The following is a 24,418-nucleotide window of genomic DNA, read 5'->3' as shown; positions in this document are numbered from 1 at the left end:
CACTCACAACAATTTTTTTTTTAGTTTTTCATGAGAATCTTGCAGACTATTTAAGTGGTGCAAAGTGATGTCATTCAATACTGCATCTGTTTGCAGTTTGCAGAACTTGCAAGAGCTCTCTGATAGGCTAAATAAACACTTGGGTGCGATTCTTACCAGCTGTTCACGCCACGCTCCTGTTGCAAGCGAGGTCGGAGAATTTGGTGCCCAGCCAAATCTCCGTTCACTGCAGCGGGATGGGAAAATCCTGCCGGCGTGAATGGTGGCAACATTCCAGCCTTTAAATTTGCCAGTATGGTCCAGCACAATCAAAAGGCTTGAATATTCTATAATTGTATTGCTCTGAAGTTGACAACGACTGATGAAATAATATTACGTGGATAAAACTGTCGACTGCTATTAATGAGGTCAGATTTCTTTTCTTCGTGCATCTAACTTACTCTTAATCAGATATGAACAACACTCAGATTGTAATAGATTTAGACATAGTGGACAAATATCTGAAATTAAGTTAATTATTGAATTGGTAATTATTTTATTGGACTAAGTGATGGTGGTGAGTATACTGTTCTGTGCTCTCATTGAGGAAAACAAAAGGAATATGTTTCATCACGTGTGTAGCACACTGCATCCTATATCAGATGTCATTGTCTGACATGTGCGCCAGCAACACCTGGAAATTGCAAATGACTCAGTTGAACTAATTAGATGTGTGGGGACAGTCAAGTTGCACCATGACCATGGGAACAAACAATAGAAGTAAGATAATATTACACTAGCTGCATGTTGCTGCCCTGATTAATTCACTCTGCCAAGTACACAGGTTTTTCATTATAAAATCAAACTGAGTTTGTACTGGATTAATATGGCAGGGCTACAGTCTAACCTGGGTATAGCAGGAGTGACATTGATCTGACCTTTATCATCTCATTAACTGGGATTTCTAATATTCTAACTAAGGAGCCAAATAAGGCATAAAACTGTGCAATAGCTCATCCTTTGTACGTCTGTGATTTTCAATGTCTTTGGTCTGAGATTTTACTTGATAGCCTCTCTTGCTGAAGTCTGGCTTTATATTACATAACCTTTAATTTTGTGAGTTTAATTCGGATTCTGCAGTCTGAGTATGGTTAGTTTGTCTAATTTCTCAACACACTGGAGCCATTTGAACAGCTGCACCCATAAAACCTCCTTTAGCTTTTAAGGTTTTACAAAATTTGAAGCAAAGCGAATCTTTGAGTAATAGATGTTATGTTGCAGCCAATCTCGCTGTGTGAGAAAGATTGAAATGACAATGTGGCAGATGTTATTCATATATATATAATTACATTCCTGTTTGTAGCTCCTGTTTGGTGTTCTGTAAATGTTAGAAAATATATGATGGGCCAAAAGTCCCATGGATTGGGCAATCACAGTCTAGTTGCCCACTCTGGACTCTCTTACTTACCTTTAGTTGTGGTCTGCACATTTCCCACCTAATCTTCCAACTTGGATGTAGTGCAAAAAGTGCAGGGCAGTGGGTTGTCCAGGCTTTCAGTGCAGGGCAGTGGGTTATCCAGGCTTTCAGTGCAGGGCAGTGGGTTATCCGGGCTTTCAGTGCAGGGCAGTGGGTTATCTGGGCTTTCAGTGCAGGGCAGTGGGTTGTCCAGGCTTTCAGTGCAGGGCAGTGGGTTATCTGGGCTTTCAGTGCAGGGCAGTGGGTTATCTGGGCTTTCAGTGCAGGGCAGTGGGTTATCCGGGCTTTCAGTGCAGGGCAGTGGGTTATCCAGGCTTTCGGTGCAGGGCAGTGGGTTGTCCGGGCTTTCAGTGCAGGGCAGTGGGTTATCTGGGCTTTCAGTGCAGGGCAGTGGGTTATCTGGGCTTTCAGTGCAGGGCAGTGGGTTATCTGGGCTTTCAGTGCAGGGCAGTGGGTTATCTGGGCTTTCAGTGCAGGGCAGTGGGTTATCCGGGCTTTCAGTGCAGGGCAGTGGGTTATCCGGGCTTTCAGTGCAGGACAGTGGGTTATCCGGGCTTTCGGTGCAGGGCAGTGGGTTATCCGGGCTTTCAGTGCAGGGCAGTGGGTTATCCGGGCTTTCAGTGCAGGACAGTGGGTTATCTGGGCTTTCAGTGCAGGGCAGTGGGTTATCTGGGCTTTCAGTGCAGGGCAGTGGGTTATCCGGGCTTTCAGTGCAGGACAGTGGGTTATCCGGGCTTTCAGTGCAGGGCAGTGGGTTATCCGGGCTTTCAGTGCAGGACAGTGGGTTATCCGGGCTTTCAGTGCATAGCTTCAGGTGGAAGTGAAGCACTGGCCTGTTTTTGTGGCAGTGCTGCTTCTTCTGGCATTGTTTTCCTCATGCGCCAACACTTAGAATTCATGGAACTTACTGATGTTCAAAATGCAGGTTATTAAAATTCATTCATGGGACATGGGTGCTGCCGGCTGGCCAGCCTTTATTGCCCATCCCTAGTTGCCTGAGGGCAGTTGAGTCACCCACGTTGCTGTGGCTCTGAAGTCACATGTAGGCCAGACCAGGTAAGAACACCAGATTTCCTTCACTAAAGGGCATTAGTGAACCAGGTGGGTTTTTCTGACAATCGACAATGGTTTCATGGTCATCACTGGATTCTTAATTCCAGATATTTTTTATTGAATTTAAATTTCATCAGCTGCCGCAGAAAGATTTGAACCCACGTCCCCAGAACATTAGCTGAGTCCCTGGATTAGTAGTCTAGTGACAATACCACGAGGACATCAGCTGAATTTATTACTCCTGGTTGCGGTGTTAGCCAATTCAATGAAGTCACGCCAAGTTATTTACAACTGCTGCTCTTTGAAAAGATTTGATGTAATGGGATGTGGGTGTTGCTGGCTAGGCCAGTATTTTTATTGCCCATCCCTAATTGCCCTTGAGAAGGTGGTGATGAGCTGCCTTCTTGAGCTGCTGCAGACCATGTGATATAGATGTATCTCCAATGCTTTATAAGGGAATGATGATGTGGAGATGCCAGCGTTGGACTGGGATAAAACAGAAAGAAATCCCACAACACCAGCTTAAAGTCCAATCAGGTTTATTTGTAGCTTGAGAACTCCCAGCCATCTGATGAAGGGACAGGCTGTCCCGAAAGCTTGTGGCTTTTGCTACAAATAAAGCTGTTTGGACTTTAAGCTGGTGTTGTGGGATTTCTTTCTGTTTAAGAGAGTCCCAGGGTTTGGACCCAGTGACAGTGAAGGAACAGCGATATATTTCCAAGTCAGGATGGTGAGTGACTCGGAGGGGAACTTGCAGCTGGTGGTGTTCCCATGTGCCTGCTGTCCTTGTCCTCCTGGTAGTGGTTATAGATTTGAAAGAGTTGCTTGACACCATCCAGCACAAAGCTTTATTGGCACCCCATTCCACTACATTCAGCATTTCATCTTCCAATACTGACCCACAGTAGCACTGGACGTGTGCCAATAAAGCAGGCTACTTTGTGCTGGATGGTGTTAAGCTTTTTGAGTGTTGTTGGAGCTGCACTCAACTGACAAGTGGAGAATATTCCATCAAATCCCTGACTTGTATTTAGTGGTGGTGGACAGGCTTTGGGGAGTTAGGAGGTGAGTTATTCTCCATGGGACTCCTAGCCTCTGACCTGCTTTTGTAGCCACTGTATTTATATGGCTGGTTCAATTCAGTTTCTGATTAACAGTGACTCCCAGGACGTTGATAGTGAGAGATCCAGTGATGGTAATGTCAAGAGGAGATAGTTGGATTCTCTCATGTTGGAGTTGGTCACTAATGTGTGATGAATAAAACTTGTTATCTGTCAGCCCAAGTCTGAATATTCTCCAGGTCTTGCTGCATTTGGACATGGACTGCTTTAGTATCAAATGATGCAGAACATTGTGCATTCATCAGTGAACTTCACCACTAGAATAAAATAGAAGGAAGATCATTGACGGAGCAGCTGAAGATGGTTGGGCCTAGGACATCACCCCAAGAAACTGCAGTGATGTCTTGGAGCTGAGATGGCTCATTACACTGCTGCTATAAAACTCCAGTGTAATAATAGAAACCATCAGGATCCGGAATTCAGTGAAACCTCACTGGCATGGTAATGTGGTGCTTAAACTATCGGAATAATAATCCAGTATCCTGGCCAATAATTCAGAGAATAAGAATTCAGATTCCAATATGACAGTTTGTAAAAATATTTGGAAATAAAAAGCTAATCCCAATAAGAGAGACTACTGAAGCTATAGAGTTTTGGAAAAATCCATCTTGTTTACAAGTGACCTTCAGGTAAAAGAAATGTGCTGTCACAACCTGGTCCAGTCACATTCTAATATGGCTGACGCTCCATTGACCTCTGAAATGGGCTAATGAATTTTATTTAGTGAGGCACGATTGTGGAAGCATCCTCACAACAGAGTTGTAATGATGTAAGAAGGCAGCCACTGACCATCATCTCAGAGCGACTGGGAATAAATATTAACTCCTGGCCTTGCTAATAATGCAATGATGACATGTGACCCAGAAGCAATACCATAAGGGAAATGTGTAATTGCTTTAAAATGTCTGTGAAACCTGGAATTATTTATCAGGATATTTGGAAAGGATGGTCCAATCGATTGTAAAGGGATCAATTGCAATTTTCTTAGATAATAAGATCAATAAGAAATAGTGTGTTTGCTGGCAGATGCAGAGGAGCTGGAGGAAAGAGGCAATCAGCTCACAGATGGAGACACAGAGAAAGAGGCCTGAGGCAAAAAGAGGAATGCAGGATGTTTGGGAGGGAAAGAGGCAAATCTCTCAGGGGAAAGATCATTCTGAAATGGAGAAAGTGGGGCGATTCTCCCAAAAGTGCTGAATTGGCAGGAAAACTGATCTAAATCCCAACTGTTTTCTCAGTTCAGCTTCTCACCTGAACCTCCACATTCTGTGCACTGCAGAGGGACCAGTCATGAATCTCATTAAAAACCCAGGGGGGCGGGGCCTATTCGCTCTGGACTCTGACAGTTCTGGAACTCTGCACATGCGCAGTGGCTCTGATCTGTCAGACTCTCCGTTTGCTGCCAGCCCAATCATGGCCCCAGCAACAATTCCCAGGACAGCCCTGAGCCCCAACCCCTGCCCTGAAGTGCTCCGATGCACAACCCACCCCTCCAGCAGTGGTGATCCCCCTCACCCCACCAGACCACCCGTCCTGCCCCAAGGTCAGATAGCCCCCCCGCCCTGGGAGGCAGGCCCCTCTGGCAGACCACCCACCCCCGGGGCGCCCCAATTGCTGCCCCCTCCATCACAGACCGATTCCATCTGCAGAGTGGCAGCGGGGGGGCCTCCATCCCCACCGAGTGCCCCTAGGCCCTGCCCACAATAGGCCCTACCCTTTGGCACTGCCCAATGCAGGTGGGGAGTGCCAAGGTGCTCCCCTGGGCATGGGCAGTGCCAACCTGTGCCCCCAGCACTGTCCTTCCAAAGGACAAGATGCCCATGCCCAGGGGGCACCCCCTTGCTGCCTAACCCCTTGGGATGCCCCGAATGCCCCCCTCTTCATTCCGACGGGGTCTTCCGCTAGTTCCACAAATGTGGGGAGCTGGTCTAAACCTCGCCGGATCGAAGTATTCCTGGAAGGGTGGGAGATTCAATTGGGACCTGAAAGTTCCCAATAATGAACTGCTAAACATATTAAAAAAAAGACTCAAGTTACCTACCTATTCGCTAGTTTCCAGTGTGGTTTGACCGGCGACTATTCTTCGGCTCTGAGAGATGCACAAGCATTCCCAGTGCGTGCGCAAATCCCGGTACAAGGCCGGCGACACACACCTCCCAGCTCGACCAGCCAGAAAAGTTGAACGTTGCGATGGGAGAGTCATGGCCAGGAGCTCTGGGTGATGCTGTGTGAACTGATAAAGGAGGCCTGAAACCTGGAAAGCTGTGATAATAGGTTGCAGACACTAAAACGATGGTCAAAGTGTGATCCAGATTATTATTGCTGTGACCCAAGGGAGTTGGGAATATTTGAAGTGTGCTGTGCTTATGGTGATCATAGCCATGAAAATCAAGAGAGAAATGTGTTGTTGGGTAGGTTAATAACGAACAGTATAAAAGTTTAAACTTTATTTATTAGTAGACTTGCATTAACACTGCAATGAAATTACTGTGAAAATCCCCTAATCAGCAACTCCGGTGTCTGTTTGGGTACTCTGAGGGAGAATTTAGAATGGCCAGTGCACTAACCAGCATGTCTTTTGAACTGTGGGAGGAAACCAGTGCACGGGGAGGAAACCGATACAGAAACGGGTGGAACATGCACACGCCACACAGACAGTGGCTTAAGTTTGGAATCGAACCTGAGTCCCTGTCGCTGTGAGGCAGCAGTGCCAACTACTGTGTAGCTATGTAGTGGCCCATTTATTCAGGGGGGAGAATGTGAATTTGTAAAAGACTTATTCTTTTTGTGATGAATCTTTAAACTAAACTTTTTGCCTGAAGTATTGCATCTGATGGTATCTGAAATAAAACAGTTGCATTTGATGATGTGAATTTGATCTTTGTCTTGAGCATGAAAAGATATTGAGATAAAAGAACTGATTGAAGTTGAGGTAACACGTGTAAATTTTTGTTGGGGGGGGGCAGTTTTTAGTACACACATTTCCTGTTTTCAATATGATATTATGCTTGTAGAATCAGGCTTTATTTTTGTCCAAACATGAAGAAAACCTTAAACAGCACTTTGTATTTTGAAAGTAAATTTCTTGCAAACTGAGTAGTATTATGTTTCAGAATGTTATTTGAATATTTGTCAAAGGAATATTATACATTATTTTCATCTATCAGTTAAGAATTTTTTGGTGTTATTGTGTTAAAAATAGTCTAATCGGGGATTTGTGCTTTTCTCACACTGACTTGGGTGACTGAGGGAGTCCAGCCACTGAAGTCCAGTCACTGTATATTGTTTAAAGTGGCTTGCTAAGTATTGTAACTCGGCACTTTCCCTGTTCCATCAAGGTGGCAAATCTCCACCACCCCCTTAAACAATACAAAACCCATCTGCTGGAATTCTACCGCCCCACCCGCCATGGAATTGGAACGGGGGGTGGACAATGGAAATATCCATTGATCTCGGGGAGGGACGTTTCTGGTCTCGCTCGAGTGCCCACCATATTTCTCTTGGGTTTTGAAGAGGAGTCATTTGGACTGGAAACACTAACTCTGTTTCTCTCTCCACGGATGCTGCCAAAGCTGCTGAGTTTCTCCAGCATTTTCTGTTATTGTTCAGAGTTCCAGCACCCACAGTATTTTGCTTATATCTTATAAATCCTCATACCTAGCATGGAACTTCGGCCAGTAGTTGTGTATATTGGGAATTCTGCGGTGCGGATGAGTAGTTTTCATAAGCTATTTTGGTCCGGGGTGGATGATAAACACAATGCTGTCCACTGAGCTTGAAAACCTGATATGCATTCCTGGTGAAGGAGTTCTTGTATAAGAATAAAATTACACCTTTTGTGCTTTTGCTGCTGTTGTCCCCATAAAATTACAATAAGATATGCTGAAAGAATGGTCCCCAACCTTTCACATAGCACACCTCTATACTAGAAAACAATTTTGAGGCATGCCTCCTATTTTCTCTTTCTCCTTGGAACTTTGTTTTTAACTTCTCCCTGTCTCCTCGCCTGTGTTTTTTAAAATCTCCCTCTGTCTCTCTTGCTTCTCCCAGGGTTTTTGCTTTTTTGCTTTTTGTGCAGATGCATGGGGCCTTTGCTTTCAGCTCCAAGTCCAGGGAGTGATGCACGTGGGCCTGGTCAATGTCAAGAATCTAAACCGCGCATGTGCAGCTCTTTCCCAGCCGGCACATGCACGGACAGCCTGAGATTCATCAGGTCTTGACCAGCCCCAGAACTGAAGACAAAGGTTAGTTTTAGTTTCTATACAAAAGACTTGAGGGCTGGAGGGGATGGTTCTTACATGCCACGGCAATCTTGCAAAAACTGTTGCAGTGCTCAGGTATGTGAAACAAAGTTTGGAGCAACATTTGACATTGATACAAAGACTTTGATGTATTTTGTAGAATTTACTTTGCAGCACTCCACTTTGCTGACAGTTCACTTCAAGGCACGTAGTAGAGTCTTGTCAGTGTTTTTTAATAGCAAGGAAAAAATTAAGCTATTAGGTATGCCTCATTGGATTGAGAGGATGCCTTAATGATGAAGTGAATTTTATTATGACAGAGACAATGGGTAAAATATTGAACAATAATATTTGCTGCCTGCAACTCGTTTGCTTTCTAAATCAAAGGTCTGATCTCACAGAGTTCAACAGGGCAAGATGTGTAGAGTTTGTACAAATAACCAGGAGAGAAAGGAGTTAGATAGTTCAAGTTCTAGCTCCTTATTAAAGTGCCATCTTGTGGGAGTTTTTGGAGCTCTGTCAGTTCTGAATGTACACATTAGCATGCACAGCTCCTGTCAGTTTGCATAGTTCTGGACTTGTTCCAGAGCACCAGCCCAAACTGTCTGTTAACAGAAATCCTTTCTATCTCCTGCCTTTCAGTGTTGCTCTACAACATAAGTACTGACGTCAACAGAAGAGAAGGTTTTCCTCCCAGATTCCATTTAATATCTGATGACAGCTTGAATAGTAGTTTGGGACAGATTGCATTATATCACAATATTATTAAGTGTAACACTCATCGAGCATTCATGAAGGTAAGCTGAATCATTTCTACTCTTTAACTTCCCTGGTTGTAATTATACACGAAGCAAGCAAATCAAATAAATAATAGGGACTTTTCCACCGTGTTTTATACGGCTGTGGAATTTCCCTGTGGTGTTGTGTATGAGAAATCTGAATAAAATTATTCCTGCCCCCCTATCAGTGGCTCGCCCACTCCCTCGCCTGCTGGCCCGCCCCCTTCACCCGCTCGCCTGCCCCTCATCCTCTCACTCACTCGCTCACCCCCTCCCTCATTCGCTCAATCCCCTTTCCACCCTCGCTCAGCTGCTTCCTCGCTCGCTCACTCCTCCTTCAATTGTTAAAGGGTTGGTTAAAATTGTGGAGGAAAAGAGTTAATAAAGGGATCATGTCTTGTATTGAATGAAGCAAGGGCTGGTTGAGGAAATGTGCAATAGTATGAGGGAGTGGGGTAAGGGAGTGGGCGGGTGAAAGGGCGAGGGGGTGGGCGGGTGAAGGGGTGAGCAAGAGTGTGTCCTGTACAGCATGGTGTTTTGAGAAGTGGAGCTGGGGGAATCTGAGGAGGTACTGACTACCTCTGGCAGAGAATCATTAGTAAAAAGTCTGACAACACCAGGTTTTAGTCCAACCTATTTATTTGATAATATGAAATAAATAGGTTGGACTAAAACGTGGTGTTGTCAGACTTTTTACTGTGTTTACGCCAGTCCAACACCGGCATACCCACATCAGAGAATCATTATTCAGGGTTCAGACCAGGGATCCTGTGGCAGCATTGCCCTGCTGCCGCCTATTGTCCAGTGGTTCATGTGTAGTGATGTGATTCACATCATCTCCTTTCCACAATCAGATTGAGTGCCACTCACGACATTATATTCAACCCCTTACTTTCTTATCCAAGAGCTAGTGCCATTCCCACACCACCTCCTGCTCAGTGTGGCTGCTAAATAAACAACACTGTGACATGTACCGAGGGACAACAATTTACTCTTTGAAATGAAAGCTTATTATTTTTCACTCACATTCGATGATCTGCCAGCCTTGGTGCAGTGAAGATTGTTACAGCCTCCTTGTTCTGTTACTCTTGTGTGATACTGCCAGTGGCTGAAGCAAGGCTGGAGAGGGCCTACTCAATTCCTGTCTCTGACAATGCTCTCTCGGGCTGGGGGGTCAGTGAGGCACAGCCTAGGATTGTCCCACCCACAGCCTCAGTCTTGGGATTCAAGGTTAGCAGCTGAGTCTCTGTCACTGGGAGCACTGGCTAAGACATGACCTGGGGCTGCTGTGGGCAAAAGCTCCATTGCCATCATCGCTGTGCATCTGTTTCCTCACGGAATCATGTGTGACAAACGATATCTCAGGCAGCGCCGTCACCCTCCCTGGGTATGTCCAGCCCTACCTGAAGGGCAGACCTCGCAGAGGTGGCAGGGGGCACCGTGGTACACAGTCGGGAGGAAGCAGTCCTGAGAGTCCTCAGCATTGACTCTGGGGCCCGTGAGAACTCCCAACATCAAACATGGGCAAGGTAACCTCCTGCTGATTATCACAGCCCCCAGTTGATGAATTGGAAATTCTCTATGTAGGACATTGCTGGGCTAAAACATTGGAGAATGGGGACAGGTTTGTCACTGTGGGATGGGGTGTGTTAATGCAGCACATTGCCAAGGAGTGCTGGCATTATCTGTGGAGATGGGTAGCTCAGGAAGTGCTGGAGACCTTTTCATGGCTGACTGTAAACTGTGTGCCTCAGAGGCTGTCCATGCTGGAGACTGTTGAGGTCAGGCAGTGACAGTACCAGCCTAGAGTTTTATGACCCTTTTCTCAAGAGGCCATTGAGCCTTTCTGTGCACTGGATTCACGTGCCGTCCAGTGCACTGCAGCTGCTCAGCAACCTCCAACCAGAAAGACTACCATTCTCATTGCCCTGTCTGCTCACAATGTCAACTCCAATGGGATTGAGGGGCTGCTTTTCCTGCTTTCTGTAACCCATTCTACATCTCCTTTTGCACGCACAAATGAGCATCTCATTCACTTGCATACTGGGTGTTGCAGCAGTGATGATGCTGGAATGCAGCCAATGACTTTTCAACACTTAGTCCTCACTTGGGTCTCAGATCTTTCACCCCGACCCACACCATCTAATTGGATGCCAGTCCTGCAAAGATCAAGGGGAAAGGCTACACGATGGCACAGTTGTTAGCACTGCTGCTTCACAGGGACTCGGGTTCAAATCCAGCCTTTGGTGGCTGTATGGAGTTTCTTCCCGTGTCTGTGTGGGTTTCCTTTGGGTATTCCGATTTCCTTCCAAAGTCCAAAGATGTGCTGGTTAGGTGGATTGGTCATGCTAAATTGCTCCTTAGTGTCAGGGGCAAATGCATGGATTTGTGGGAGAAGAACTTGTGGGTGCAGACTCGATGGGCCAAACAACCTCCTTCTGCACAGTAGGATTCTATAATTCTACAAAAGCCTGCTACCAAGCTTGCTTCTCAACAGAGCACCCACCTAGGCCCTGTCCCTGTAACTCCACATATTTACCCCGCTAATCCATCTAACCTACACATCTTGGGACACTAAGAGGCAATTTAGAATGGCCAATCCACCTAACCTGCACATCTATGGACCACGGGAGGAAACCAGAGCACCCGGAGGAAACCCACGCAGACATGGGGAGAACGTGCAAACTCCGCACTGACAGTGATCCAAGCTGAGAATCAAACCCAGCTCCCTGACACTGAGGCACAGTGCTAACCACTTTGCTACTGTGCTGCCTACAATGGATAAAGGAATTAGGTGCTTGATAGGATACAAGAATCAGAGCTGTGAATGAGTTTAAGTTGCTGAAGGACGGGAAGCCGACATGCATTTATAAAGGCAATTATTTCCTTTGAGTGGGCACCCATTAGTCAATCCTTCCAAGACAGCCATCCTCAGTCTCCCAAATCTTTTCCTCAGTTCTGCACAAAATGCATTGACACATTTCGCCATGCATTACACATGGCCATGCCTACTGCCTAACTGGTTTATTAAGAGGCCTTTCCTCAGCATCAATGATTGCCAATTCCAAGTATAATACCACCTCTGTGACCAATTCTTGTCAGTGGTTCCTGCCATATTCAGGCTGCTCAACAAACACACTACACAGGGATCCAAAACCTCACCTCAGATTAGAAGCCCTTTTTGTAGAAATAAGCAATAACTTTATTGCAAATACTGAAAACAATTTTGTAACTGAATTTCACTGCAGTTTCTCATTTTCATCAATCGCACTATTCACTCAGCAGATCTGTGTAAACAATGTAGCATTAAATTATAATCCAACAGAATGGTGGATCAGTGTTTTCAACTCACTCCTGCTGAAAGGCTGATCTCTTCATTCATGTAGTAGCTGGTTTTGTAATCAGGCTCAATATCCCTTTCTGATACCGGGAAAGACGTTGAGCTCTGTTGACCTAACCTTTGTCATAGTCATTAAAGAATCAGCCGAAGACAGAGCATTTCTTCACTCACCAGAGCCACCAGAATATGTAGACATGGTCATCACCTTTTTATTCACCAAAATAGCATTATGGTGAATAAAGGGTCAATCTGAATATCCTGCATTTCCAAGAGGAGTAATTGTGAAATTGCGTGTATCAAGGGTCTAATGAAAATATTTACCATCTTCTTTCCATCCTCATAACCTCCTCTGCTGCTAAGAGTAAGTCCACATTTTCCCTATAATTGGGGAATGCATCTGTTGGTTAGCACTAAAAGAGAAAATGCTGGAAAATCTCAGGAAGTCTGGCATCACCTGTAAGGAGAGAAAAGAGCTGGCGTTTTGAGTCCAGATGACCCTTCGTCAAAGCATTACACATGACTTGCTATGTGTAATTAATACTGTGATCAGTGCTCCTATTTAAGACTTTTAGGGCAGAATCTTCCAGTCCTGCCTGCCATGGGAATCATAGCAGCGGGACACAAACCATGCAAAGGTCCATTAACCTCGGTTGGGATATCCTGATTTGGGGCGAGCGCAGTCAGAAAATCCCACCCTCAACATCTACTATCACTTTCTAATCTGTCAGGCCTGGATTTGATTCCATGTTTTTGAGAGGTAACTGTGAGTTTATGTACTCAGTGAGGAATGATGTTTGCCGTAGTACTTATTGGAAATCCCAGATATGCACTATTCACAATCTCCTGTCTGTTGATTCTAATGGATAGGAAATCTTGGTGAACACATGTCTAAATTTTCAATATGTGTTGCTAAGAGTCTAGGCTCACTGCTAAGAGGATGAACTCAGAAGATGACCTTTCCAGCCCCCCACCCCCTCCCCCCGAGGCTAACATCCCAATCTGCATGCCCCTCTAACTTGCAGATAAGTTCGCTGCTGAATAATAACAAACTGAAAGGTTTCATTAATTAACTGAAATGCAATAAAAATGATTTGTAATATTACATATTATCAATGCGACCAGCATGGTGGCATAGTAGTTAGCACTGCTGCCTCACAGCACCGGAGACCCGAGTTCGATTCCTGGCTTGGGTCGCTGCCTGTGCAAAGTCTGCACATTCTCCCCATGTCTGTGTGGGTTTCTTCTGGGTGCTCCAGTTTCCTCCAACAATCTGAAAGATGTGTTGGTTCGGAGCATTGACCATACTAAATTCTCCCTTAGTGTACCTGAACAGGTGCTAGAGTGGCAACTGGGGGATTTTCACAGTGACTTCATTGCAGTGTTAATGTAAACCTACTTGTAACTAATAAATACACTTTAAACTGTAACTAAAGATGCCTGAAAAAAGTTAACATTTTGAAATGATGAGAAGCTATTTTTCATGAAAGCAAGAGATGAGGAAATCTTTAGAATACTTCAGGAGTCACATGGTTCTTAGAATGCCTGCCATGCACACTTTTAGAGTCAGAGAAAACGAAGCAGGTAACAGTGCCGTCAGTTTAAAATGGATCGAATCAACATGTCGCTACCTGAAGTGCAGTGCGTTACTGATGAAGCTGTTGAGGATAAATGTTTGATTATCTCCCAAATGAAGTGCTCACCAGAATGCACTTAAGTTATATCAATTCAGAGAACAGAATAATCAATTGGTAATTAGATACATTTAGTTAATGTGCTGCAGATGTATAAGAGACCTTGTGGAAAATTAATACGGATTAAATGACATTCAATTTAGGTCAAAGCAAGCATGTATGTATGAATGGAAACAGTGTGCATGTGGAAGGACAATCATTGTCTGTCACCACATGCACCTGGGAATAATTTAATCAAGTCCAGCATTGTAATAGTCACAGCTTCAAGCTGTTTACCTTGCTTATACAAACAGCTCGGGATATTTTGCACAGTAGGTGGTTAGAAATCAGATAAATTCCTTTCCTTTGATTTAACTATGTAAAGCACTCTTTCATGAGATTCTGCTCCACTGTTGCCAGCCACTTCACATACCTCATCCTTGCTTAATTATCATTCTTCTTTTCTGTGCCTCTTGTTGGGTGACTGTTCAGCTGAGGAGGGCATCACATCCATTCCTAATGCTGTACTTATCTGATATGTGTTTCAGGCTCACTGGACAGCAAAGAGGAGCCAAGACCCAGGCTCATTTTCCTCTTGCCAACTTAGGGCATTGAGGCTGATTGCAATGCTGTAACTGGCACCAAATAACTTGGCATAGATTTGGAAACTTTCTGGCAACGCATATTAAATGTAAAAATGTAATTTCTGGAAGCCTGTGTACCACATTCTGCAAACGTACAACGGGCCAGTCAACATTTGTAAAGAGAAATGTCAGGGGCTGTGATACTTCAGCTTTTGCTGTTTCCCTGTACTTTATTCTTTCCTTTAAAGGACGGCACGGTGGCACAGTGGTTAGCACTGCTGCCTTAAAGCGCCAGGGACCCGGGTTCAATCCCAGCCTCAGGTCACTGTCTGTGTTCTCCCCATGTCTGCATGGGTTTCCTCTGGATGCTCCAGTTTCCTCCCACAGTCCAAAGATTTGTGAGTTAGGTTGATTGGTCATGCTAAATTGCCCCTTGGTGTCAGCAGGATTAGCAGGGTAAATACATGGGGATATAGCCTGGGTGGGATTGTTGTCACTGCGGACCCGATGGGTTGAATGGCCATTTTCTGCACTATAGGCATTCTACTATTCAATGATTCTGAGAACTGGCTCTCTAATGGGAGCGCTGAATTTGCTGTTTGGCATTTCTATCTCTGAACTGTGGAAAATAAAAGCACATCCCATGTTCGCTATTCTAATCTTTCCAATTCCATACTGGAAATGGTATGCTGGAACAGACGTGAGTGGTTATGTTTTTTCACCATACCCTGAATATGTTTGGATTTACGAGATGGTGATGTAATTCCATGGGTGATGGTAACTCTCTGATACATTGTCAAAGTACCATTCTTTATCGAGATATTAAATGCTAATTTTGTATTTAACTGTAGGCAGCATTGCAGGAGATGACAATCCTTTCTCAATAAAATTGATGTTTGTATACTTGTAACTTTGGGTTCATGCACAGACAGAAAAACTGGCATTTCCGGCACCGCTGTTTGCAGGATTTTGCCATCTCGCGCCTACTTTCCCAATCAGTAATTGTCAACTGAAATGTCCTGATTCCAAAACGATACCTTATTAAAATCCCTATATCCTGTCATCTTCCCCTGCAAAAGTTTTATGTCGGCAGGTCCTCTGGGGATTTCGATGTTAATTGTGTCAACATCTGGAGACATCTCTTTTGTCATGTTTTTAATCAGATTTTCCCATTAACGTGACAGCCGGTGACACTGCAATTCTGGCTCTCCTAGTCTATTTCCCATCTCCCAAATGCTCCCATAAACGATCAGTGTGGAGTTGATTTAAGCAGGTAAGTTAACAGAATTAATGGCCCTGATGTTATGTAAAGGCGGTGCACTTGTGGGTGAAACCTGGACGTCAAGTCAGCGGATCAGAATTTGAGATTGCAACTGAATTGAAGCAATGGATTTGAATTCTGGGCATTATGTCTTCAGGAAGCACAGCAGGGATGATGCGACCTCCACTGTCGTTTAAAGGGAGATCATGCAACTGGAAATTGAGGAATGGGGATGTGTCTATAATGATTGCTGCATATGGAGCAAAGAAACAACATCCAGGTTTACTGCTGCATCTCTGGTGGATACCACCAGGACAGGAACGACATACCTTTGAATCTTTGAATAATTTTAAGGCAGAGTTAAACAGATCTTTTGATTAACAAGGAGGTGAAAAGTTATTGGGGGTAGGCAGGAATGAGAGGTTGAGGTTACAATGATCTTATTGAATGGTGGTGGAGCAGTCTTGAGGGGCCAAATGGCCTACTCCTGCTCCAAATCCATATATTTGTATGTCCCTCCAGCAATTTGAAGGGAAAAAAAACTCTCATCAAGAGAGATCATTGAAGGTGAACAGCAGGAGGGCTGTGCTCCAAACCTTGATGCCAAGCTAGAACTAATTTTAATGACCTAACAGACTTTGGGAAATTGAGTCCAGTTGTTCATCCAGTTTTGTCTGTTCTTTAAGTGCACCTGCCCTGCTTTTGGTCCTGTCAAGGACACTCCATCACATCACTCTTCACACTCACTCCTATTCCAGCTTTCAGTCCCTGTGTGTCCTTCAGCACCCTCCCTCCTGTGCCCCACTTTATCCATACACCACTGTCACAAAGCAACGTGATCCATCTTCCTCATAGTGACCCGACAGAGTACACTGCAGCCATTGGGTGAATATCTGCCCTCCATTACTTATGGGACTCTTATGGGTTTTCTAACTACTTGTAGGAGAAGATTGTACAAAATACAAGGAAAGGGCAGAGGACTAAAGATGGGCAGTCACAAATAGTCCAGTTCACACATGCAGAGGTGGGTTCCCTGGAGATAGGTGGAGAGATCCAAGTTGCTCTTTCTCAGAGATGAAGAGACAGGAAATTTGCAGATAGCTGGTGACAAAATTAATATTATCTGACATAGATATGCTTACTGTATTTCTGAATTATGGAAGATTGTGTAGGGCAATTTTTCTTCTGTAACTTAAGCTTATTGCTTTTTTCTTCTAGGGTCTTCGGGCATAGGACACTGATCTTAAGTCATTCATAAGAATGACTCCTCAGAGGATTTCATTCCTTCTGAGGCTGCATTATCACAAAATCTACCTCCACGCACTAGCGTTTCACTACGTTCACTGAGACAGTTAGTGGGGTTTTAACCTGGTGATTCAGAACTCCACTGAGCAGGAGCAGTCACTCTCCAAGCTGTGCACAGTATTTACAAATACTGACCCTCAGGGGCTCTTTGAGACAGTAAATTCTCTGGCGATACTTGGTTGCCACATTTGTGAAGTCGGTGGCACTGTGAACCTGTGGGAATGCAGCCAAACTGGTCAATCTGAGTGCCCGCTGGTTCCAGCTAGTGCAATCACAGGGGGAGATTATCTAACTCAGTCACCTAGAAAATAATCCAGCCACCATCTGGTTTACATGCAGCAGACTGAGACCCTTGATAGGTGTGGGATAGTGTGCTGGAAGGAACCAGATGAGCGTCATGGTGATTTTCATTGCCGTTGCTAGTGTGTGGCCTCTGGGCAGAGCAGAGATCTTCCTATGGGACTCTGTAGATGTCTTTTATCACCTGGCATGATAATCTCCACTGCTACCCCGAGAGGTCCAGGGAGCTGAAGGTCAGTAACTGCTGTTATGTGGGTAGTGCCGCCTTTGACCTTAACCCCTGTCTGCTGCTCCTGTGCACATTCTACCTGTGAACAAGTTGATCCTAACACAGTACAAAGTCACTGTGATGGATGGCCTTTGCACTCTCAAACATCCTCAGTGGACCTTTTGTCCTGAACTTATCATTTTGGAAGCTCCAAAGGTCACAAAAATCCATATCAACACGAGCTCTGTGGCAAATGTTTGTCCGTGAGACAACTGAGAAACCAATTTTATTCAGATGGGGTAATGACAAGTTTAAGTAATCATCTGAAGTGCTGCTCATTCTAGCCTATGTTTTATTGGCCTGTTACCCAGAAAAACCCACACTAGAGATGTTTAATTTAAATATGCCAATTCAAGAAGACCCCATTATTGTCTTCTGAGGATGTTAATTAAACAACAACGTATCCAACTTCTTGGACTAATTAACGTCCCAGTTTTGGTGATGAGGTTATTTGAGGCACTCAAACTTGGTTCATTAAACTATGCAGCCAGTATTTTATGACCTTGCTTGGGCGAGGCCCTTAAAATCCCGCCCGAGGCCAATAGAGAATTCCATTCTGCAAGCTGCGCACGCCCTGATTCCAGGGCGGTTGTGTTGATAAAATTCCGGAGCATGGCTATCTTGGAATTGGGTTTGGTTTTCAAATCCATGTATATTGACCACGTGCCTTCCCCTAGATACCCCATCCTAAAACTCTTCCCTCAACCTCCCAAGACCTCAGCTACTGCCCTCCCCCACCACAGAGAATACATTTCATGCATTTGTTACCAAGTACCCATAGATGTAATTCTCAGGCCATTTCTCCTCACCTCCGATGTTGCTCTCAGGCTGAAGTCTTTGCCACTCAAGGTAGATTTTTAGCTCCATTTTGATCACTTGTAGATTCTGTTGCCATTGTTAATTTTAATACAGTATTCCATCTTCTACTTTGTATACAATAAATTTGGTGATAAATCTATGTACTCTGGGTGCTGGCTCACTGTAGAGATAGATTTGCTCATTTACCTTGTCAAATGTCCAATAAGTTTGAATATTGCACGGAGAAGTAAAGACAAAGCAAAGGAACCATTTAAAATCTCTGTCATGTTATGGCAGTCCACCTGAATCTGCCCTAGGAAATCTTTAACAGCCCCATGAAGTCTTTTATCACTCTCTGATTCTTAATATGATAAAAACAATTTTTACAGTATCTACTATAGACTTTCACTAAAAAATGTTGACGTTTGCATTGCTATTAAACACTGAACTCTGCTTTCTGTTTTTACAGAGGGAAGTCAGAGATATTATAACACCAGTCTACTTTGAAGCATCCTATTCCCTGGGAAAGCACATTATAAAGAACGAATCCACGGACACTTTCCCTCCACTTCAACCTATTTTGCAAAAAAAAGAAAACCAAATGAATGGAGTCAAAAACAAGGTGTGCACATAATGATTATTTCTACTGTCCAGTGTAAAAGGGATAGATATTGCACAGCGTTACACTGATATCTGAATGCAATTCAGGGTCAGAGGGACCAGTCTCGAGTCATCCTGACCTCCTCCCTTTAACAGTGAGCTGGATACCATTTTGGTATGATGTGGATGTGCCGGCGTTGGACTGGGGTAAACACAGTAAAAAGTCTGACAACACCAGGTTTTAGTCCAACCGATTTATTTGATAGTAAACTCACTAGCTTTCGAGGGGACTCCCTCTTCGTCAGGTGAATGGAGAGTTCTGGCCTCAGACAGAGCATATAAAGCACAGACGGTTTAGAGATTACTGATTAGAATGCGAATCTTTACACCTAACCTGCTGTTCAAGTCCTAAAGTGGCTGACAATGTGTGTGGGAGGAGCACTGAGACTTTTTACCATTTTGGTAAGCAGAGTTTGCTACTTTGGTTGAATGTCTGTTGCAAGACCCATGCCAAATGAGACAAAAACTGAGTGGGGCATACACTGTTGGGACAATGGCAACTGGTCAGTGATCCCTAAAGAAGCAGCCAAAGACCATTGAAGACTTAAGCTTGCATACCTGAATAAGTATGGAATAAGAACAGGAATATTGCTCTTAGTCGCACCAATGTAGGCTGTTGCTGGCTTGTGCTCACTCTCCTCCTTTTGTTCCCCTCACCCTGAGAACCTGGCTGAGGGCTTGGATTCACCCTCAGTTTTGCTAGGCCAACATCAGAACCACAATACACCTATAGATCATGATGCGAAGATAACAAGGATATGCATCTTTTCCATAAATTTCACCTATCCATAGAGTCTCTACAGTGCAAAACGAGACTATTCAGCTCATCGAGCCTGCATCAACAATAATCTCACCCAGGCCCTATCCCTGTAACCCCACATTTTTATTCTGCTAATCCTCCTGACACTAAGGGGCAATTTAGCATGGCAATCAACCTAACCAGACATCTTTTGGAGTATGGGAGGAACCTGGAGCACCAGGGGAAACTCACACAGGCACAGGGACAACATATAAACTCCACACAGTCACCCAAGGCCAGAACTGAACCTGGGTCCTTGGCGCTGTGTGGCAGCAATGTTAGTCACTCTGTCAATGTGCCAGAATCACTTCAGTGCAGAAGGAGGCCATTCGGCCCATCAAGTCTGCACCGACATTTCGACAGGCCCAAGCACCGCTTTATTCCCATAACCCCATGAATTTACCTTGCTAATCCCCCTAACCTACACATGCCAGGGCACTGAGGGACAATTTAGCATGGCCAATCCGTCTAATCTGCACATCTTTGGGCTGCAGGGCAAACTGGAGGAAATCCACACTGACACAGGGAGAATGTGCAGACTCCCATCTGAGGCTAGAATCGAACCTGGGTCCCTGGCACTGTGAGGTAGCAGTGCTAACCACTGTGCCACCATGCCGCTAATCGTATGGCCTCAGAGATAAGTGGCACAATTGCGGCTTCAAAATGTCCTTTACCATGATGAGGTTTGTTTTATGCCCTCTGTTTCTTTTTCGGTATTGGGTATTCACTCTTGTCTGTTACTTTTCTCAACAGACACATTTTGAACGATATTGTGCATTTGAAGATTGTGCTGCCAACCTTCAGGTTTCTGGAAAACTGCTGCTAACAGAGTGGGTAACTAGCGTATAATTCCACATTAATTTTAGCATTAGTTTCCTGTTTACAATGTATATATTTGTGTGTATTGTTACAACTTGGTTAGGCGGATACCAGGACTAGCCCTTTCCTTCCTACTCTTTGACTAGAATGATTTGCTTTCTTTGGACTGGTGAAGGTACTTTGGACTTTTAAAGGTGAAGGTATCAATTCAATATTTGTCCTTAACTATTTACATGTTAATTGCAAAGAACTTAGTTTGACAGTTTTTCTTGAGTTTAAAGCAGGCCAAAAATTTTTGTTGACCAAAAATCCCACTCAAATAAAGAAACTAAAAAGGTGAACACATGTCCTGGTATTTGCAATATGTAAACATGCACGCAAACACGCAAATTGTTCAGTGGAGATTAATTTCTAGCCAAAGATTCAATAGGCCAAAAGTAAAGAGTTCATTGATGAGACCTTTGCTGTCATTCACAGTGGAGTAAGAAGTCTCACAATCTCACAACACCAGATTAAAGTCCAACAGGTTTATTTGGTAGCAAAGGTCACTAGCTTTCGGAGCGCTGCTCCTTTGTCAGGTAAGTGAGAGCTCTGTTCACAAACCGGTCATATAAAGACACAAATTCAATTTACAAAATAATGATTGTCATTATTTTGCAAATTGAGTTTGTGTCTTTATATGACCTCTTTGTGAACAGAACTCTCACTTACCTGACAAAGGAGCAGGGCTCAGAAAGCTAGTGACCTTTGCTACCAAATAAACCTGTTGGACTTTAACCTGGTGTTGTGAGACTTCTTACTGTGTTTACGCCAGTCCAACGCAGGCATCTCCACATCATTCACAGCGGAGGCAGATTATTTTAATGGTGGTCCTAATATTCCCCATGGCAATGCTGATTTGACATTTTGGGGTGTTCTCCAGAACCTCTCTCTGTTGACCTGTTGATCCCAGCAAGGTATAAGCAGCAGAGTTCTTTTCAATTGAAATTCTTTGCCTTTGTGATGAATTCCAAAATCTAACAGAGATAGGCAAGATACCACTTCTGTTTGTTCTTCCTTCACCCCTTCTCCTTGCCCACTAATCTAAAACTCAGCTGAATTTCTCTATTTAAACATTGGGAAAACTGGAGTTATTGTCCTCGATCCCTCCCACAAACCCTCGTTGCTTCTCAGTTCCTATTCCTTGCCATTGTCTCAGACTAGATCGGACTGATTACAATCTTTGTGGTAATTAATCAACCTCATAATCTTTTCCATCATTAAGGTAATTTACTTTCAACTCCATAATTGTTCCTTCCACCATTGGTACCTCAATCTGTTTAAACCCTCATCTGTTCGTTTCTGATCTTTAGATTTGACAGTTCAATGCATTGGACGACGTCCTATTTTCTGTCCGTAATAAAATTCAGCTCATCCTAACTCTCCTTTCCAAACTCTGCCTATCTTAGCTGACGACATTGGCTGGGACCCAAAGCATCAAATTTTTTAGTTTTGTCCTCACATTAAATTTCTTTCATGGCTTTGCCCCTGATCCCTATCCCTCTAACCTTTTCCAGTCCTACAATCCCCATCTGAGCCCTTGAGTTCCTCTGATTCTGTGCACTCCCTCCTCTTTTAACCTTCATTTGGCTGCAGTGCCATCGGCTGTCTAGGTTCTGTGCTCTGCAATTTCCTTTCAAACACTCTTCTGTCGATCTAACACCACCCACCCCTTTTAAGGTGCTCCTTAAAATCCAACTTTTTCAGCTGAACCTTTGTCATCCTTTCTTATGTTATCTTCATGGTCCCTGCATCCATTTTTATCTATTATATTACTTCAAGTGCCATGGGTGACACGGTGGCACAGTGGTTAGCATTGCTGCCTCACAGCGCCAGGGACTTGGGTTTGATTCCTGGCCTCGGGTCACTGTTTGTGTGGAGTTTACACATTCTCCCCTTGTCTGTGTGAGTTTCCTTCGGGTGCTCCGGTTTCCCCTCTCAGTCCAAAGATATGCAAGTTAGGTTGATTGGCTATGATAAATTAACACTTGTGTCAGGGGGATTAGTGGGGTAAATGTGAGGGGTTACGGGAACAGGGCCTGGGTGGGATTGTGGTCAATGCAGAATCAATGGCCTCCTTCTGCACTGTAGGGATTCTGTGGGATTTGATCACTGTTAGAAGCTCGAGGCGCTATATAAATTAGAGTTGTTTTTGGTGTTGGACAGAAACTTGGTATGTTGAAGTCGAACAGTACTGTGTCACATGTAGGCTTTTGGTTATTCCAAGTGGGTGTAGGCTAACTGCCTATTGGTGAAGGAAGATTTCAGTGAAGTTCACCATTTTTACGGTGCAGGAGTGAATCAATTGCAGATTGTCAAATTCATGTTGACCCTTTCAGAGAGTTTAAGCTTTGAATAGAATTCTGCTGAGCCTTCCCAATGTTTGATATGCATTGCAGGACTGATGGGAAGTATAATGTGACATTATCCTCTCATTAGCACTGAGTTTGAACATACATGCTTGTATCTGAATGTTGTATTTGGCATCTGGCATCGTATCAGACAGGAAATTATGGTAAAAGCAATAGCAGCAAGCAGCCAGTGGAATGATTCACTTTCCAACTTTTTGGGGGCAAAAAATTGGTTTCTCACCACTTGTGACCTTACTGGCTCCAGAAATGAGGCTGATTTAAATATTTATAATCCTATTTTAATTAGTGAGTCCCAACGCAATTGCCCGAGCTCATATACGTTACTGACTTCACTGGTGGAGGTCCTCACCGGCGAGGACCAAGTATAGCCCTCAGTGATGGGGACCTGATGTGATGTCTTTGCTTTGAGGACATTGCCTAGTGCTCACTTACATCCAGGCATCTGGCAGTGCATGGGCTGGGGAGGGGTGAGTCCTGAAGGGAACAAACTCATGATGAGGAGGCAGGGTCAGGGAGGAGTTTCGTAGAGGAGAGTAGTCTGCATCGGAGATTGCTGGTGGGGGGGAGATTGTGGCTGGCGATTGGCTTTGTTGGGGGGGGGGGGGGTGGCGACGCGAGGGCAGCGATCGGCTGGGAGGGGGACGCAGGGGCAGCGGTTGGCTGGGGAGGACACAGCAGCGATCATCTGAGGGTCGTAGGACGCGATGGGGCTGCTATCTCTGAGGGGTTGGGGTTGACAGATCTGTACACTTATACACAGTGCACTAGGAGATTGGGGCGATTGTGCCTCTGCAGCTCAGCAGCCAGCTTGGCCTGAATAGGCTCCATCCACGCCCCCTACTGGCGAAATTCACACTTTGCCTCTTTTTTCTAAGTGCCATGTGATTGCATTGCCCAAAAAATGGGTGCGATTCTCTCCTGTTTTCACGTTCATTCGGCAGTTAGAATTTAGAGCACACCGCAAGTAGGGAAGAAAGTGCTTTCTGTTCTGTCTGGAAAGATGATGAAATCGCAATTTAAAAAAAATTCATCAGATGTAATGTCTGCTGGTATTTAAATGTGATTAACCAATCATTGGGCAGAATTTTATACAGTGCTCTGATGAAGCGTTTTCCAGATTGTAAATATTAGCTCTATTCTCTCTGCACAGATACTGTCAGACTTGCTGACAGTTCCCAGCACTTTCTATTTTTGTTTCAGATTCCAGCATCCACAGTAATTTGCTTTGATCTCATTTAAATGGAAGCTATGAGCTGCAGATGCCAGATGAGTGTCTGGCTGTGCGTCACCAATAGATAGTTCGTCAGTCTCCTACACCAAGCTGGTTCAAAGGAGTGGGCAGAGTCAATGTAGAGCCTGAGCTGGCATTGGCCTTTTTATTACTGTGGAACCAGGAAGAGCACTCACGCCACTTAAGGTGCACATTCTACTCATGATCCCTTAAAATTGCAAATGGGGTCTGCACTTCAGCCAAAGTAGGGCCATCTCAAAATAACAGTCTGTCTTTCAGCCCCATTTTGAGACAATATTTGTCCCATTAGTATTAAGTTCAG

At 44.4% G+C, this 24,418-nt stretch overlaps 1 protein-coding gene across 1 annotated transcript in view; it reads left to right on the top strand.

Annotated features, from left to right (window-relative positions):
* The window catches only part of itga4 (integrin alpha 4), a 134,296-nt gene that overhangs the window by 56,038 nt on the left and 53,840 nt on the right, over nt 1-24,418 (top strand). Inside the window, exons 15-17 of the mRNA XM_080198886.1 lie at nt 8,514-8,668; nt 18,646-18,798; nt 20,389-20,465. Of these exons, the coding sequence (XP_080055012.1) occupies nt 8,514-8,668; nt 18,646-18,798; nt 20,389-20,465 (385 nt within the window). The remainder of the gene's footprint in view (nt 1-8,513; nt 8,669-18,645; nt 18,799-20,388; nt 20,466-24,418) is intronic.

Source organism: Carcharhinus amblyrhynchos, chromosome 11 (genome assembly GCF_965287045.1).
Source record: "Carcharhinus amblyrhynchos chromosome 11, sCarAmb.v2.hapA, whole genome shotgun sequence".
Taxonomy (NCBI): Eukaryota; Metazoa; Chordata; class Chondrichthyes; order Carcharhiniformes; family Carcharhinidae; genus Carcharhinus; species Carcharhinus amblyrhynchos.
This window is presented reverse-complemented; position numbering and strand designations above follow the sequence as displayed.